General features: G+C 44.8%; 1 protein-coding gene across 12 annotated transcripts in view; it reads left to right on the top strand.

The window, feature by feature from the left end:
• The window catches only part of PTPRU (protein tyrosine phosphatase receptor type U), a 253,718-nt gene that overhangs the window by 219,653 nt on the left and 15,115 nt on the right, over positions 1 to 18,950 (top strand). For all 12 annotated transcript variants that reach the window (XM_068269156.1, XM_068269157.1, XM_068269155.1 and 9 more), the window contains one exon: positions 42 to 177. In XM_068269156.1, the coding sequence (XP_068125257.1) occupies positions 42 to 177 (136 nt within the window). The remainder of the gene's footprint in view (positions 1 to 41; positions 178 to 18,950) is intronic.

Here is an 18,950-nt window from a genome sequence, read left to right as displayed (position 1 = left end):
GTCAGTACTGAGCCTATTTTGTTCTTGTCGTATCTTTGCAGAAATGGTGGAGGTCGGAGTGGAACATTTTGTGCCTGTGCCATGCTTTGTGAGATGATCCGATGTCACAGTGTGGTCGATGTCTTTTACGCTGTGAAAAGTCTGAGAAATGTTAAACCAAATATGGTAGAAACTTTGGTAAGATAAAAAGTAGTGGTTGGGGTTATGTTCAATCTGAAAATACACAGAGGACAATGCTACAAATAATCAAACACTACAAAATTAACAGTACTTACCTTATTCTTGCAATTACTTTACAATAACTAGATGCAACTAAGTACCAATGAACCAGAAGCATCTGCCCATTGTATGTGCTTCAAATATTTCTCCTCCATAAAAGTGGCAACATCCCTTTCAGCTGATCTTTATATGTTAGGATTAGATGAACAAACTTTAACCCTCAAAATGACAGCTATTTTTTACACGCCAGTGGCAGCTACAGTAAGTTTGTATTGTTTTATTATTATTATTTATTTATAAAGCGCCAACATATGCCGTGGCGCTGTACATAGTAGGAAAACAAACAAGGGATACATAATGATACAGACAATGATATACATCAAATATGGACACTGGTACAAAATACAAAACTGGTGATTACAATAGCAGATTTAACATGGTGAATAAAATGTATAACAGAGAGCAAGCTATTAAATGAATAACATTCCAAGACACAAATAGACCCTTCCCTTGCGAGCTTACAATCTAGGGATTGTATAATTGTATACAGTGTATATTATATATTGGACAAGGATAAAGTGTTTATTAAATGTCTCACCCAAATCTACATGTACCAAACCCCACATTAGTCATTAGGATTGTCTTTGAGGTGTAAATAAATTTGAGATGACTGAGAATTATGGTCATTATTATGATACAGAATTATCCTAATTATTATTAAAATCTGCTGAAAAGTGCATTTATCAAATCTTGCAGTGAAATTTTTTCATTGATCCATGTTCAAGCTGCATAGATTTGCAGCAACATTTCTATAATTCTGCATCAAGTTAGAATTATTTGCATGTTTCAAGTAAAGCAGAAAGTTGGCACTAAGAAAAGACTTTCTACTTGATGCCTTTAAAGAGACTCTGTAACAAAATTTTAAGCCTTATTTCTTCTATGCTATAAGTTCCTATACCTGTTCTAATGTGGCCTGTCTTACTGCAGCCTTTCCTACTTGCACTGTCTCTGTAATAAATCTTATCTCCTTTTCTCTGTCGCGTCTGTCGGGCTGAGGCTGGAATGTGCAGCACTGCTTGTCATTGGCAGAAGCTTTACACACCCCCTCCAAGCTCTGCATGAGTCACACAGTAAGCTAGTTCTCAGCCTATGATACTTTGGTTAGAAGCCAGTCTTTTGTTTGTAAACACTGCCTAAAACTGTTCATTACAAACCAGGATTGCAGAAGGAAGTGGCAGAAACAGCACAGAGGGGCACAGGGGAACATAAAGAATAGAATGGTATGCTTTTTATTATAAAAATATTAGAGTACAGATTCTCTTTAAGATGTTTGTGGCTAATAAATTTGGGAACACAGAAATGCCTATAGATGGCCTCTGCAGGCGGAAGTAGTGCTAAAATGCCTTTAGATGTCCGTGGTGTAGGAATGCAAGCACACAGAACACCTACTGATGTCCATGGCGGTGTAAAGGTGGCCATACATCAAGTAACTTAGAGGCCGAGAGACCATCCAGTTAGATTATTATAATTGAATTGGATGAAAGTCAGTGCCGCTAAGTGCATGCCCAACCGACAAAACGGCCAATTTCGGGACGGAAATTAGTCACATCGTCCATAGCGCATGCTGCAAGATGTCAGGCCAAAGTTGGTTGGATAGGTGCGCGGCCGGAACGGCATGCAATTTCCCGATGACCGACGAAACCATCCGCCGTCTCACCGATATGTTCCCCCCTAATGGCTTCCGTGCCAAAGTGCATACATTACATACTTTCAAAATCAGATCAGCGCTTCCTATAGTGGCCTGTCAGTCCACTACACCTCCACCAGTATCACCCTGTGAGATCCTCACTCACCAACAGTAGACTAGTAGAGGGCCTGGATTACATAGGCCAAAGACGCTTTTGGGGCATTAATGGGCTCCCCTCGCCCGCGATCCTCCTTATCCTCCTGGCACCAGCAATTCTTCAATGGTAACACTGGATCCTTGCTTCATATAGTTTACCTCAACAGACAATAATAAAACCTCATTGCGCAGCTTGCTAAAAACAAAAGTGCTTTATTGGGCTATTGCACTCACGTTTAGGAGAAGTTTCAGAAAGCTTGTGGAGTACATGAATCCCGTGTCCCCCCTCCCGGGCTGGCCGCCGCTTAGTTGTTAATAGGGTCCCGATCCGGCTTGTCCACCGCTACTCCTCACTCTCCACGCGTGCCCTCACTTCCGCATGTGGCTCCTCCCTATCGATTTCGTCACCTCCGTGACTCATTCAGGGGATGGAGCCACCATGCGGATTGAACCTACTTATGCCGTCCAGACGCTCCTCCCCAATGTATGGCTACCCCGGCATCATGCTCTCCATGAAAACTTCCGCAATGCGCTCCACGCCTCACTTCCGCAATGCGATCCATATCCCGGGAGCTCGCACTTACATTTTAATAGCATCATAAAAATTTTAAAATTAAAACACAATCAAATATAATATAAAACACCCCCCACACAGTGCTTAGAGATTGACTGCTAGTACACATCAGCAAGAATTCCCCTCACTAGATCCTCATACTTCTATACATGTAATCATCACATATCATTTTGTGCATTGTATGCACCAATATACTACCTAATCCTACAGCATCCAAACGCCAATTAGTGTATTCCCAACTAGCAAATACCCCAAAAAGAGATCCCCTTATAGATATCAAATACATCCAGAATAAATAGATACTCCCCCCATACATCATTCCCAAAAAAGAAGGAATAAGAAAGGGGGGGATTTGTAGACCCAGATACTAACTCTCATCAATAAAACAGTTGAGGTCTACCTCAACATTTAATCCCTTCGGATACAATGTTTCCATATTAAAGATCCACTGCATTTCTTTCCTTGAAATTAGTCTGATTCTATTCCCTCCTCTCCAGGGTATACTCTCCTTCTCGATAGCACAAAACCGCAATGAACTGGGGTCACAATTGCTCGTGTATGCGGAAGAGGAGAATGTGCCCAGAGCAGTGGGGGACAAACGGACAAATACTGTATACACTTTGGCACGCGGGCATTATGGGGGCACATCGGCGAGGCAGTGCACAGGGTCGATTACAGTTTGATTTCAGCATGAAATTGATTGGGAATTGGCCTGTGGTGTATGGGCAGCTGACAGATCTTTCTCTTATCATATTCGATAAGGGAGAGATTTGTCTCTTGGTTGAATCTGCCCATACATCACTAGATGTATGGCTGCCTTAAGGGTTAAAGTGCATGTATAACCAGGATTTACTCATGACATAAATCGGTAGAGCACTTAACAGTATAACCAAGCCACATTGTAATGTTGAACAAAACTGACTCTTTCTTGCTACGAATAAAACCTTACTTACTGGTTGCCACCCCAAAACATAGGAGGTAAAAAAGGGAAATAACTTCCTTATTTTATCTTGAGAAGATCACAGAAATAATAGGCCTGCTTTACTAATGCCGTGGTGACACCGTTTATTACTTATTTAAAAAAAGACCATAAGCCCACAGCAAGTTCAAAGCTCGTGTTGTCAGATTGCAATTTACTAATGGTCAGCCATTGCTATGAGGATTTATACCACAGGTGCTTTCATCCCCAATACCAAGTGATATTTTTAACCATTAATTTTTATCAGGAAATTATGTCAATAAAACATCACTGTAACTACAAATACATATAATAATATAAATTAGTAATTTTTGTTAATGTTTTCAAAATACATATTTAATATTTTTAAATATGACACTGATAAATACCATTAGTACATTGACTTTAGTCTAGGGGGAAATTTAATTATGCGCCTCTTCTTCTTTTCCAAGAAAGCTGTACCTTTTAGTGCAACATAGAAATTACCTAGAAAATGCCCCGGGACTCTCCACTTCCTGTGTGTGTAATTAGCTGAACACAGCAGACTGTATTGCAACTCTTGAGGAGCACCAAGACACAGAACATTTATATTGCGCTTTTCTCCTGGCGGACTCAAAGCACCAGAGCTGCAGCCACTAGGGCGCGCTCTATAGGCAGTAGCAGTGTTACGGCCCAAGTTCTCCTCACTGATTACGTGCTGGCTGACTGAACAGGAGCATCACCTGTTCTAATTAGAAAACGTTCACACCCAGTTCTCTGTCTCTGCCGATACAACTAAAGTAACACAAATAAAATAATAGCCTGTATTGTGACGAATATGTCTGAACCATGGAGATTGGTCATTGGCAATGGCAGCCTCCATTCTTTTCTCATGACAGATACCTGTGTTCAATGTTGTACCAAATGTAATCTTGCTAATGGTGACCCAGAACCACTAGGAAAGTATAAGGGGCTAAAAGAGACTGAAAAACCCTCCTAAAGCAACACTGAGTGTAATTTGCATTCTTAAAACAGAAGGTATTTACAGTAATTCAGCTTTAATTGAGCAGCTGTGGTTTCCCATGATGCATCACTCCTGAGTATGCAAATCATCTCTGTAGACCCTTACATGTTCCTAGTGGTTTCTGAGTCACTACGAAATAGCTGAGTATTCGGTAGTACTGGTGCAAATCAGCACAAGCTACTGTAATACTAGTAGCTTTTTGCCACGAACCTTCACTGGCAGCCACTATGTGCAGGATCATTTTAAAATGTCCTTTCATAAACGCAGCCACAGCAGGGGCATTCCTAGCATTCTTAAAGAGCTGTGGCTCACTTGTAAATGTGTGATGTACACTTGTGCCCCATTACAGCCTCTTTCTCATCCCTATTTATCCCTTCATCTGTGCCTCATTACGGCCTCCTCCTCCTCATTCCTACTCATCTCCTCATTTGTACCCCATGACTGCTTCCTTATCATCCCTGATCTTCTTTTCATCTTGTGCTGTGTGCTGAAATGTTGTGCTTTTTGTGGTTATGGTACCACTAATAAATTAAGCTAATATTGCAAAATCCAGCTTACTTATGGTCTCATCTGTGGCCCAATACTGCATCTTCCTCATCTTGTAGCCCAATACTGCCTCCTCCTCATCCCCACTCATTACCTCATCTGTGCCCCAATACTGCTTCCCACTCATTTACTAATCCGAGGCCCATTACTGCATCCTCCTCATCCCCACTCATCTACTCATCTGTGGCCCATTACTGCATCCTCCTCATCCCCACTCATCTACTCATCTGTGGCCCATTACCGCATCCTCCTCATCCCCACTCATTTACTAATCTGTGGCCCATTACTGCATCCTCCTCATCCCCACTCATCTACTCATCTGTGGCCCATTACCGCATCCTCCTCATCCCCACTCATTTACTAATCCGTGGCCCATTACTGCATCCTCCTCATCCCCACTCATCTACTCATCTGTGGCCCATTAACGCATCCTCCTCATCCCCACTCATTTACTAATCTGTGGCCCATTACTGCATCCTCCTCATCCCCACTCATCTACTCATCTGTGGCCCATTACCGCATCCTCCTCATCCCCACTCATTTACTAATCTGTGGCCCATTACTGCATCCTCCTCATCCCCACTCATTTACTAATCTGTGGCCCATTACCGCATCCTCCTCATCCCCACTCATTTACTAATCTGTGGCCCATTACTGCATCCTCCTCATCCCCACTCATCTACTCATCTGTGGCCCATTACTGCATCCTCCTCATCCCCACTCATCTACTCATCTGTGGCCCATTACTGCATCCTCCTCATCCCCACTCATCTACTCATCTGTGGCCCATTACTGCATCCTCCTCATCCCCACTCATCTACTCATCTGTGGCCCATTACTGCATCCTCCTCATCCCCACTCATCTACTCATCTGTGGCCCATTACTGCATCCTCCTCATCCCCACTCATCTACTCATCTGTGGCCCATTACCACATCCTCCTCATCCCCACTCATTTACTAATCTGTGGCCCATTACTGCATCCTCCTCATCCCCACTCATCTACTCATCTGTGGCCCATTACCGCATCCTCCTCATCCCCACTCATTTACTAATCTGTGGCCCATTACTGCATCCTCCTCATCCCCACTCATCTACTCATCTGTGGCCCATTACCGCATCCTCCTCATCCCCACTCATTTACTAATCTGTGGCCCATTACTGCATCCTCCTCATCCCCACTCATCCACTCATCTGTGGCCCATTACCGCATCCTCCTCATCCCCACTCATTTACTAATCTGTGGCCCATTACTGCATCCTCCTCATCCCCACTCATCTACTCATCTGTGGCCCATTACCGCATCCTCCTCATCCCCACTCATTTACTAATCTGTGGCCCATTACTGCATCCTCCTCATCCCCACTCATTTACTAATCTGTGGCCCATTACCGCATCCTTCTCATCCCCACTCATTTACTAATATGTGGCCCATTACTGCATCCTCCTCATCCCCACTCATCTACTCCTCTGTGGCCCATTACTGCATCCCACTCATCTACTCATCTGTGGCCCATTACTGCATCCTCCTCATCCACACTCATTTACCAATCTGTGGCCCATTACTGCATCCTCCTCATCCCCACTCATCTACTCATCTGTGGCCCATTACCGCATCCTCCTCATCCCCACTCATTTACTAATCTGTGGCCCATTACTGCATCCTCCTTATCCCCACTCATTTACTAATCTGTGGCCCATTACCGCATCCTCCTCATCCCCACTCATTTACTAATCTGTGGCCCATTACTGCATCCTCCTCATGCCCACTCATCTACTCATCTGTGGCCCATTACTGCATCCTCCTCATCCCCACTCATCTACTCATCTGTGGCCCATTACTGCATCCTCCTCATCCCCACTCATCTACTCATCTGTGGCCCATTACTGCATCCTCCTCATTCCCACTCATCTACTCATCTGTGGCCCATTACTGCATCCTCCTCATCCCCACTCATCTACTCATCTGTGACCCATTACCGCATCCTCCTCATCCCCACTCATTTACTAATCTGTGGCCCATTACTGCATCCTCCTCCTCCCCACTCATTTACTAATCTGTGGCCCATTACCGCATCCTCCTCATCCCCACTCATTTACTAATCTGTGGCCCATTACTGCATCCTCCTCATGCCCACTCATCTACTCATCTGTGGCCCATTACTGCATCCTCCTCATCCCCACTCATCTACTCATCTGTGGCCCATTACTGCATCCTCCTCATCCCCACTCATCTACTCATCTGTGGCCCATTACTGCATCCTCCTCATCCCCACTCATCTACTCATCTGTGGCCCATTACTGCATCCTCCTCATCCCCACTCATCTACTCATCTGTGGCCCATTACTGCATCCTCCTCATCCCCACTCATCTGTGGCCCATTACTGCATCCTCCTCATCCCCACTCATTTACTAATCTGTGGCCCATTACCGCATCCTCCTCATCCCCACTCATTTACTAATCTGTGGCCCATTACCGCATCCTCCTCATGCCCACTCATCTACTCATCTGTGGCCCATTACTGCATCCTCCTCATCCCCACTCATCTACTCATCTGTGACCCATTACTGCATCCTCCTCATCCCCACTCATCTACTCATCTGTGGCCCATTACTGCATCCTCCTCATCCCCACTCATCTACTCATCTGTGGCCCATTACTGCATCCTCCTCATCCCCACTCATCTACTCATCTGTGGCCCATTATTGCATCCTCCTCATCCCCACTTATCTACTCATCTGTGGCCCATTACTGTTTCCCACTTATCTTCTCATCTATGCCCAATACTGCCTCCTCCTCCTCTCCACTCATTACCTCATCTGTGCCCCATTACTGCTTCCTTTTAGTCGCCACTCATCCCCTCATTTGTACCTCAGTACTTCCTCCTCCTCACTCATCTCCTTGTCTGTGGGCCATTACTACCTCCTCCTCATCATCCCTACTCATCCGTCGCACTCATCTCCTCATCTATGGGCCATTACTTCCTCCTCCTCATCAATACTTATCTTCTCATTGTGGCCCATTACTGCTTCCCACTTATCTCCTAAACTGTGCCCCATTACTATATTCCCCTTACCCCCACTCTTCTCCCCATCTGTGCCCTATTACTGTTTTTTCCTCATCCCCACTCATTCTCTCATCTGTACCCCACTGCTTCCTCCCCCTCATCCCTACTCACATGTGACCCATACTGCTTTTCACTCATTCTCACTCATCTTCTCATCTGTGTGCCATTTCTGCTTACTCCTCATGCCCACTCATCATCTCATATGTGCCCTGTTGCTGCTTCCCTTTCATCTCATCTGAACCCCATTACTGCATTCTGCTCACCCCCACTCATCTCTTCATCTGTGCCCCATTACTTCTTCCTCATCCCCACTCCCCTCCTCATCATGTGTCTCATTACTGCCTCCTCCTTGTCCCCTTCCTCCTCACCCCCACCCATCACCTCATCTGTGGCTCATAACGGCTTCCCACTCATCTCCTCATCTTGTGCCTTATTACTGCCTCCTGCTCATACCCACTCATTTTTTCATGTGTGGCCCATTACTGCTTCCCACTCATCCTCACTCATCTGTTTCCCATAACTGCCTCCTCTTCACACCCATTCTTCTTCTCATCTGTGGCCCATTACTGATTCTCACTCATCCTCACTCATCTGTTTCCCATAACTGCCTCCTCTTCACACCTATTCTTCTTCTCATCTGTGGGCCATTACTGATTCTCACTCATCCCCACTCATCTGTTTCCCATAACTGCCTCCTCTTCACACCTATTCTTCTTCTCATCTGTGGGCCATTACTGATTCTCACTCATCCTCACTCATCTGTTTCCCATAACTGCCTCCTCTTCACACCCATTCTTCTTCTCATCTGTGGCCCATTACTGATTCTCACTCATCCTCACTCATCTGTTTCCCATAACTGCCTCCTCTTCACACCTATTCTTCTTCTCATCTGTGGGCCATTACTGATTCTCACTCATCCTCACTCATCTGTTTCCCATAACTGCCTCCTCTTCACACCTATTCTTCTTCTCATCTGTGGGCCATTACTGATTCTCACTCATCCTCACTCATCTGTTTCCCATAACTGCCTCCTCTTCACACCTATTCTTCTTCTCATCTGTGGGCCATTACTGATTCTCACTCATCCTCACTCATCTGTTTCCCATAACTGCCTCCTCTTCACACCTATTCTTCTTCTCATCTGTGGGCCATTACTGATTCTCACTCATCCTCACTCATCTGTTTCCCATAACTGCCTCCTCTTCACACCCATTCTTCTTCTTATCTGTGGGTCATTACTGATTCTCACTCATCCTCACTCATCTGTTTCCCAAAACTGCCTCCTCTTCACACCCATTCATCTTCTCATCTGTGAGCCATTAGGGCCCGTTTCCACTAGGAGCGGTGCGATGCGGCTACATAACCACATCACACCGTGTGTATGCTGAAACACATGCATGCCAATGGAAGAGTTTCCACTGCATGCATGTTGTGCGGAGCGGTGTGTAGCGATCCGAGAATCTGCAGCATGCTGCAGATTCTCGCACGGTCGCATCCGCCCGCAGCCGCGTCCCATATCCTCAGTTGACTGATGTGATGCGGCCGGCGGCGGAATTGATGCGATGCGGCTAGGTAGCCGCATTCGCATCACTAAGAAGTGGAAACGGGCCCTTGCTGATTCTCACTCATGCTCACTCATCTGTTTCTCATAACTGCCTCCTCTTTACACCCATTCTTCTTCTCATCTGTGGCCCATTACTGATTCTCACTCCTCCTTACCCATCTCATCTGTTAACCATGTCTGCTTACTCCTCATTCCCACTCATCTCCTCATCTGTGCCCCATTACTGCTTCCCCCTTATCCTCATCCATCTCTTCATCGGTGCTCTACTACTGCTTCCTCCTTATTCCCACTTACTGTATTTCCTCATAAGTGCCCCATTACTATTTCCCACTCATCCCTATTCATCTCATTATATGAGCCCCATTTCCACTCATCCCCATTTATATAAGCTGTGCCACATGACTGCCTCTACATCTTCAATCATCTTTTCATCTGTTATATAAACAAGAGAGTTGGCGCTCTGGTAATATGAAACACACTTTGCATCAAAAGTCCATGTATAAAAGACCTAAAAATATAAAATGTCCATAAACATCTAGAATTTGCAGTATATCATCTTCTGTTGTCAATACATGGATACTGAAGGTCCTAATTCAGGTACGTGTGAGTGGACCACCACCAACACCCTTTGTGTGCCACTCACCACTGTATTAGACCAACCAATGGTCTATATGCACCTTGGGACCGTTCCCGGGTCGTCCCCCACCTCTCGACCAACAGTTCTTTGTGTTCCAGATGTAGTTTATCAAGACCTCAATAAAAAAGGCTGGACATAGCGTAATACTGCTAAAAAAATTTTTTTAATGATAAAAAACTATTGCACTTACAATCTGCAGACGGTTAAAACGCATGAGTAATTTTGGCACGGGCTCTCCCCCGCAAAGGTGGCCTGGCTGGCTGGCTTGGGCTGACCCTGTCGTTTTTCTCCGCTGCGCATACGGAAGACGCCGGGGTGCCTGCTCGCCTCCTCACCACGCTGCTCCGTGCTCAATCAACTTCCGCATTGGACTCCGCCCTATCGATTTCGTCACCTCGTGACTCATCAGGGGCTCGAAGTCCAATGCGTCAGACGTGTCAGATATAGCGACTCCCTCAACCCGGCCCTTCCGTGCGTAACCCCTCCGTGCGTAACCCATCCACACCCACTACAGTTTTGACTAATGCAAATGGCATCCCTCCTACCCTTCGCAATGCTGCCAAGCCTTCCAGCTAAACCATCCAGCAGGCAAGCCCACATATCAATATTCCCCTACATACAGTCAGTTCCCTTAATGCCTCCACCCCAAAAAAACCATAGGCTATTTCCATAATACATCACCCCTTCTCCAAAGTATGTCTACCCATATTAAAAAACAACCCCCTCCCATTCTACTCCTACTCCCCTCCCCCCCCACTCTGCATTTATCGTGACTAATACCTTACAGTATTCCTGTGACAACCGCCACATCCCTTCATCTCAGTTTTCATGTATCACCTATCACATATTATCAAATACCTGCTATCTGCATATTGTTACATATCCACTGCGTGCCTCACTCCCCAGGGGCCCGGGTGCATGCACACACATCACATCCCTCCCCCTGCCAGGAGGGCCACCCCAGCGGCACTGTGCCATACCACCCCTATCACTTCTCCCCCCATACCCACCTAATCACCCAAAAAACATACCAGGTCTATATCTATATTTAACCCTTCAGGTCTGAGGGTTCCCATATTATGAATCCATTTTGTTTCCTCCTGTGACACCCTCTTTAGTTTGTTGCACCCTCTCCAATGGGGTATTATTTTTTGCAGTGCACAAAAAGATAAGCCTTTAGGGTCACAGTTGTGATGAGTACCAAAATGTGCTGAGAGGCTATGATTAGGATACCCCTTCCGGATGTTACGAATATGCTCCCCCATTCTTTCCTTTAGGGTCCTAGTAGTTCTCCCGATATATTGCCATCCGCATTCGCACCAAGCAAGGTAAACCACATGCCTATCGTTACATGTGATAAATTCCCTAATATTAAAGTTTTTTCCATTACTAAAAGATATCACTTTATTAGTCTTAATACCCTTTGCCTCCCTGCAGGGTTTGCATCCTCGGCATGGAAAAAAACCGGCCGTTTGCCACCCTTGCATAGTTTGAACTTTTTTGGGGTCCACACAGCTCGGTGCTAGGAATTGTTTTAAATTTTGGGCCTTCCTGTATATAAACTTTGGTCTGCTGGGTATGACCCCTCTCAATATGAGGTCCGTTCCCAGTATGTCCCAATGTCTAGTAATGATTTTCTGTAGCTGCCTATACTGAGTGTTATAACCTGTAATAAATGCGATTTCATACTCACCTCCATTCTCATTCTCATCTTTGTCCCTTAATAGCATATTCCTATCCAGATCTCCTATCTTTCTAATCTCATCATCCAGCTCTATTTCTGGATAACCCTTCTCCATGAATCTCTCCTTTAGTATCCCAGCTTGTTGGTAATAATCTCCTAGATTTGTGCAATTTCGTTTCATTCTCATAAATTGCCCTTTGGGGATCCCCCTAATCCATGCTGGGTGATGGCAGCTATCCGTACTTATATACCCATTTCTGTCAGTTTCCTTGAAGTAACTTTTTGTCCCCATTTTGCTACCCTCTCGCAAGATTTCTAGATCCAAAAACTGCATACTCTTATCGTTGTACTGCATAGTGAGGGAAATACTCAAGTCATTATCATTTAGCTGCCCCAGAAAAATCTGCAGGCTCTCAGTCCCTCCACCCCATACAAAGAATAGGTCATCAATAAAGCGTCGCCATATTCTTATGGGCCCCCCCTTCTCTAATACGGACTGTTCCCATTTCCCCATGAACAAGTTTGCCAGGCTAGGGGCATAGCTTGCCCCCATGGCACACCCCTTCGTCTGACTATAGAAGGTGCCATCATGCCAGAAATAGTTTCTTTCCAGGGCAAACCTCAAAAGTTTCAGTACATACTCTCTTTGCTCATCCTTGATCTTACCCTCCTTCCTAAAAAAGAAATCAACCGCTTGTATTCCCTGGTCATGCTTTATATTTGTATATAGAGATGCAACGTCCATTGTTACCATCACTTCTTCCCCCCCAATAGATTCATCATGCAATATCTGGAGCATATGTTTGGTGTCTTTTAGTACATATGGTAGATTCATCACCAAAGGTTTCAAGAACTCATCTAGGTATTGTCCGAGTCGGTGGGTTACTGATCCTATTCCACTGACTATAGGCCTGCCCGGTGGTTGCGTTCTATTTTTATGTATTTTCGGAACTTGGTAGATGATCGGTATTCTGGGTGTATCAGGTATAATGTATTTAAATTCATCATCCGTGATGAGGCCCCCATCTAAGCCCTCCTTAAGTATCTCCCTCAGTTCTGCAAGATACTTACATGTGGGGTCCCCCTTCAATGGGGTGTATGCCGTTCTATCATTCACCAATCTATCCAATTCAGTTTTATACTGACCTTTATTTAGAACTACTACCCCCCCTCCCTTGTCCGCTGGTCGTACTACCAATCCCTTCCCTTCCAACATTTCTTTAGCTAATTCCTTCATGTGCCCACCTTTAAACTCTGGTATCTGGTTCATATCTTTGATGACCATGTTTTTAAAAACCTCAATAGCATTGTAATTGCTATCCTGGGGGTTAAAGGTAGATTTATTTCGCAATTTAGTGTGGGCATAACCATCCTGAGTCACCTTACTGTGTGGTCTTATTGGTCGTCCAGCAAAATATTTCTTTAAATGGAGTTTCCTGGCAAATTTGTTTATATCTATATAGGTGCTAAATTTATCCAAACCTTGCTTTGGCGCATACTTCAGGCCTTTATCTAGGATTCTCAATTCTTTACTGCTCAAGTCAATTCCGCTTATATTATATACCCCTTCACCTACAGATTTCTTATCCTTTTTACCCCTCTTCCCCCCCCCTTGTGCCTCGTCTTGTTCTCTTTTTCCATACTGGTACATGTTGTGTCCTGGGCCTTCCAGTCTCCATTCCCTCTCCCCATATCTGGGGCCATTCTCTAAAAAAGGCTCCATTGACTGGTGCTGCCTGATAGGGTCATATCGGTTGTACACCGGAATGCCATATTGATTTTGGGGTTCATTTCTGATGCCTCTTCCATATCCTCTCTCCATTGCTTTTTGAGGGCTCCTTGCGCCCCCCCTATTGGATCCCCACCCTCTGTTTCCCCCTCCCCATCCACCCCTCCTCCCCCCCCCCTCCCCCTGTGGTCCATAACTCACACCTTGTGTCCCCTCATGACTATAGGGGGGCCTGGGGCCCACTCTGTGATCCTCATTTGGAGGTTGTTTTGGAGCCTGCTGTTCCTTTTCTATTTTTGCTTGTACCTCTGCTGCTTTTAGATCCTCCTTCTTCTTAATCTGCCATCTGTACGTTTCCTTTTTCCTAGTTGCATCTGCATCCCTCTGGAACTTTTTTTGTTTTTCAGCCCTAATCTCTTTCTCATTTTTTTCCAAAAACTCCCCTAATCTTTTTGACCTACTTTTATACTCCTCTGAGTTATTCAATGGGGTCATTTTAATTTTGATGTTATCAATTTCTCCCCCTAGCCTTTCTAACCTTTTATTCTTTCTTTTCATCAGTAATTTCACAAGGCCCTGGCCACACTTATCAAAATACTCTTCCCATTCTTTATCGTTTTCTTCATCATCCTCCCCATCATTAGCCATAAGATCCCATCTCAGTCTCTTGGGTACAATGCCCTCTTTGTCGTATTTTGTCAGTGCGGCCAGGTCCCACCATGTGCCCTGTTCCTTTACCATAACTGTTTGTAATTTTCTAAATTCCTGTTCCATAGTACCCCCTATGTCTCCACTATCCACAAAGATTTCATCTAAATTAATGATTCTCTTAGCTCTTTGTTCAAAAGGATCCATTTTTTGCACAAAGGGGTTCAGATAAGGAGTACAGATAAATGTAATTTTTTCCTATAGATGCTTACTATAAGAGATAATACAATAAAAAAATCCTAGACATAAATTCAGCTAATAATTGAGGCTAGGTCGCTCCACTTACACCATCACAAACTATTATCACAAGAGGAGCGACCTAGCCTCAATTATGAAATCTTTGTGGATAGTGGAGACATAGGGGGTACTATGGAACAGGAATTTAGAAAATTACAAACAGTTATGGTAAAGGAACAGGGCACATGGTGGGACCTGGCCGCACTGACAAAATACGACAAAGAGGGCATTGTACCCAAGAGACTGAGATGGGATCTTATGGCTAATGATGGGGAGGATGATGAAGAAAACGATAAAGAATGGGAAGAGTATTTTGATAAGTGTGGCCAGGGCCTTGTGAAATTACTGATGAAAAGAAAGAATAAAAGGTTAGAAAGGCTAGGGGGAGAAATTGATAACATCAAAATTAAAATGACCCCATTGAATAACTCAGAGGAGTATAAAAGTAGGTCAAAAAGATTAGGGGAGTTTTTGGAAAAAAATGAGAAAGAGATTAGGGCTGAAAAACAAAAAAAGTTCCAGAGGGATGCAGATGCAACTAGGAAAAAGGAAACGTACAGATGGCAGATTAAGAAGAAGGAGGATCTAAAAGCAGCAGAGGTACAAGCAAAAATAGAAAAGGAACAGCAGGCTCCAAAACAACCTCCAAATGAGGATCACAGAGTGGGCCCCAGGCCCCCCTATAGTCATGAGGGGACACAAGGTGTGAGTTATGGACCACAGGGGGAGGGGGGGGGAGGAGGGGTGGATGGGGAGGGGGAAACAGAGGGTGGGGATCCAATAGGGGGGGCGCAAGGAGCCCTCAAAAAGCAATGGAGAGAGGATATGGAAGAGGCATCAGAAATGAACCCCAAAATCAATATGGCATTCCGGTGTACAACCGATATGACCCTATCAGGCAGCACCAGTCAATGGAGCCTTTTTTAGAGAATGGCCCCAGATATGGGGAGAGGGAATGGAGACTGGAAGGCCCAGGACACAACATGTACCAGTATGGAAAAAGAGAACAAGACGAGGCACAAGGGGGGGGAAGAGGGGTAAAAAGGATAAGAAAGCTGTAGGTGAAGGGGTATATAATATAAGCGGAATTGACTTGAGCAGTAAAGAATTGAGAATCCTAGATAAAGGCCTGAAGTATGCGCCAAAGCAAGGTTTGGATAAATTTAGCACCTATATAGATATAAACAAATTTGCCAGGAAACTCCATTTAAAGAAATATTTTGCTGGACGACCAATAAGACCACACAGTAAGGTGACTCAGGATGGTTATGCCCACACTAAATTGCGAAATAAATCTACCTTTAACCCCCAGGATAGCAATTACAATGCTATTGAGGTTTTTAAAAACATGGTCATCAAAGATATGAACCAGATACCAGAGTTTAAAGGTGGGCACATGAAGGAATTAGCTAAAGAAATGTTGGAAGGGAAGGGATTGGTAGTACGACCAGCGGACAAGGGAGGGGGGGTAGTAGTTCTAAATAAAGGTCAGTATAAAACTGAATTGGATAGATTGGTGAATGATAGAACGGCATACACCCCATTGAAGGGGGACCCCACATGTAAGTATCTTGCAGAACTGAGGGAGATACTTAAGGAGGGCTTAGATGGGGGCCTCATCACGGATGATGAATTTAAATACATTATACCTGATACACCCAGAATACCGATCATCTACCAAGTTCCGAAAATACATAAAAATAGAACGCAACCACCGGGCAGGCCTATAGTCAGTGGAATAGGATCAGTAACCCACCGACTCGGACAATACCTAGATGAGTTCTTGAAACCTTTGGTGATGAATCTACCATATGTACTAAAAGACACCAAACATATGCTCCAGATATTGCATGATGAATCTATTGGGGGGGAAGAAGTGATGGTAACAATGGACGTTGCATCTCTATATACAAATATAAAGCATGACCAGGGAATACAAGCGGTTGATTTCTTTTTTAGGAAGGAGGGTAAGATCAAGGATGAGCAAAGAGAGTATGTACTGAAACTTTTGAGGTTTGCCCTGGAAAGAAACTATTTCTGGCATGATGGCACCTTCTATAGTCAGACGAAGGGGTGTGCCATGGGGGCAAGCTATGCCCCTAGCCTGGCAAACTTGTTCATGGGGAAATGGGAACAGTCCGTATTAGAGAAGGGGGGGCCCATAAGAATATGGCGACGCTTTATTGATGACCTATTCTTTGTATGGGGTGGAGGGACTGAGAGCCTGCAGATTTTTCTGGGGCAGCTAAATGATAATGACTTGAGTATTTCCCTCACTATGCAGTACAACGATAAGAGTATGCAGTTTTTGGATCTAGAAATCTTGCGAGAGGGTAGCAAAATGGGGACAAAAAGTTACTTCAAGGAAACTGACAGAAATGGGTATATAAGTACGGATAGCTGCCATCACCCAGCATGGATTAGGGGGATCCCCAAAGGGCAATTTATGAGAATGAAACGAAATTGCACAAATCTAGGAGATTATTACCAACAAGCTGGGATACTAAAGGAGAGATTCATGGAGAAGGGTTATCCAGAAATAGAGCTGGATGATGAGATTAGAAAGATAGGAGATCTGGATAGGAATATGCTATTAAGGGACAAAGATGAGAATGAGAATGGAGGTGAGTATGAAATCGCATTTATTACAGGTTATAACACTCAGTATAGGCAGCTACAGAAAATCATTACTAGACATTGGGACATACTGGGAACGGACCTCATATTGAGAGGGGTCATACCCAGCAGACCAAAGTTTATATACAGGAAGGCCCAAAATTTAAAACAATTCCTAGCACCGAGCTGTGTGGACCCCAAAAAAGTTCAAACTATGCAAGGGTGGCAAACGGCCGGTTTTTTTCCATGCCGAGGATGCAAACCCTGCAGGGAGGCAAAGGGTATTAAGACTAATAAAGTGATATCTTTTAGTAATGGAAAAAACTTTAATATTAGGGAATTTATCACATGTAACGATAGGCATGTGGTTTACCTTGCTTGGTGCGAATGCGGATGGCAATATATCGGGAGAACTACTAGGACCCTAAAGGAAAGAATGGGGGAGCATATTCGTAACATCCGGAAGGGGTATCCTAATCATAGCCTCTCAGCACATTTTGGTACTCATCACAACTGTGACCCTAAAGGCTTATCTTTTTGTGCACTGCAAAAAATAATACCCCATTGGAGAGGGTGCAACAAACTAAAGAGGGTGTCACAGGAGGAAACAAAATGGATTCATAATATGGGAACCCTCAGACCTGAAGGGTTAAATATAGATATAGACCTGGTATGTTTTTTGGGTGATTAGGTGGGTATGGGGGGAGAAGTGATAGGGGTGGTATGGCACAGTGCTGCTGGGGTGGCCCTCCTGGCAGGGGGAGGGATGTGATGTGTGTGCATGCACCCGGGCCCCTGGGGAGTGAGGCACGCAGTGGATATGTAACAATATGCAGATAGCAGGTATTTGATAATATGTGATAGGTGATACATGAAAACTGAGATGAAGGGATGTGGCGGTTGTCACAGGAATACTGTAAGGTATTAGTCACGATAAATGCAGAGTGGGGGGGGAGGGGAGTAGGAGTAGAATGGGAGGGGGTTGTTTTTTAATATGGGTAGACATACTTTGGAGAAGGGGTGATGTATTATGGAAATAGCCTATGGTTTTTTTGGGGTGGAGGCATTAAGGGAACTGACTGTATGTAGGGGAATATTGATATGTGGGCTTGCCTGCTGGATGGTTTAGCTGGAAGGCTTGGCAGCATTGCGAAGGGTAGGAGGGATGCCATTTGCATTAGTCAAAACTGTAGTGGGTGTGGATGGGTTACGCACGGAGGGGTTACGCACGGAGGGGGCGGGTTGAGGGAGTCGCTATATCTGACACGTCTGACGCATTGGACTCCGAGCCCCTGATGAGTCACGAGGTGACGAAATCGATAGGGCGGAGTCCAATGCGGAAGTTGATTGAGCACGGAGCAGCGTGGTGAGGAGGCGAGCAGGCACCCCGGCGTCTTCCGTATGCGCAGCGGAGAAAAACGACAGGGTCAGCCCAAGCCAGCCAGCCAGGCCACCTTTGCGGGGGAGAGCCCGTGCCAAAATTACTCATGCGTTTTAACCGTCTGCAGATTGTAAGTGCAATAGTTTTTTATCATTAAAAAATTTTTTTAGCAGTATTACGCTA

The sequence above is a fragment of the Hyperolius riggenbachi genome, chromosome 2 (assembly GCF_040937935.1).
Source record: "Hyperolius riggenbachi isolate aHypRig1 chromosome 2, aHypRig1.pri, whole genome shotgun sequence".
Taxonomy (NCBI): domain Eukaryota; kingdom Metazoa; phylum Chordata; class Amphibia; order Anura; family Hyperoliidae; genus Hyperolius; species Hyperolius riggenbachi.
Note: the sequence above shows the minus strand (reverse complement) of the source record. Positions and strands in the feature narration are given on the sequence as shown.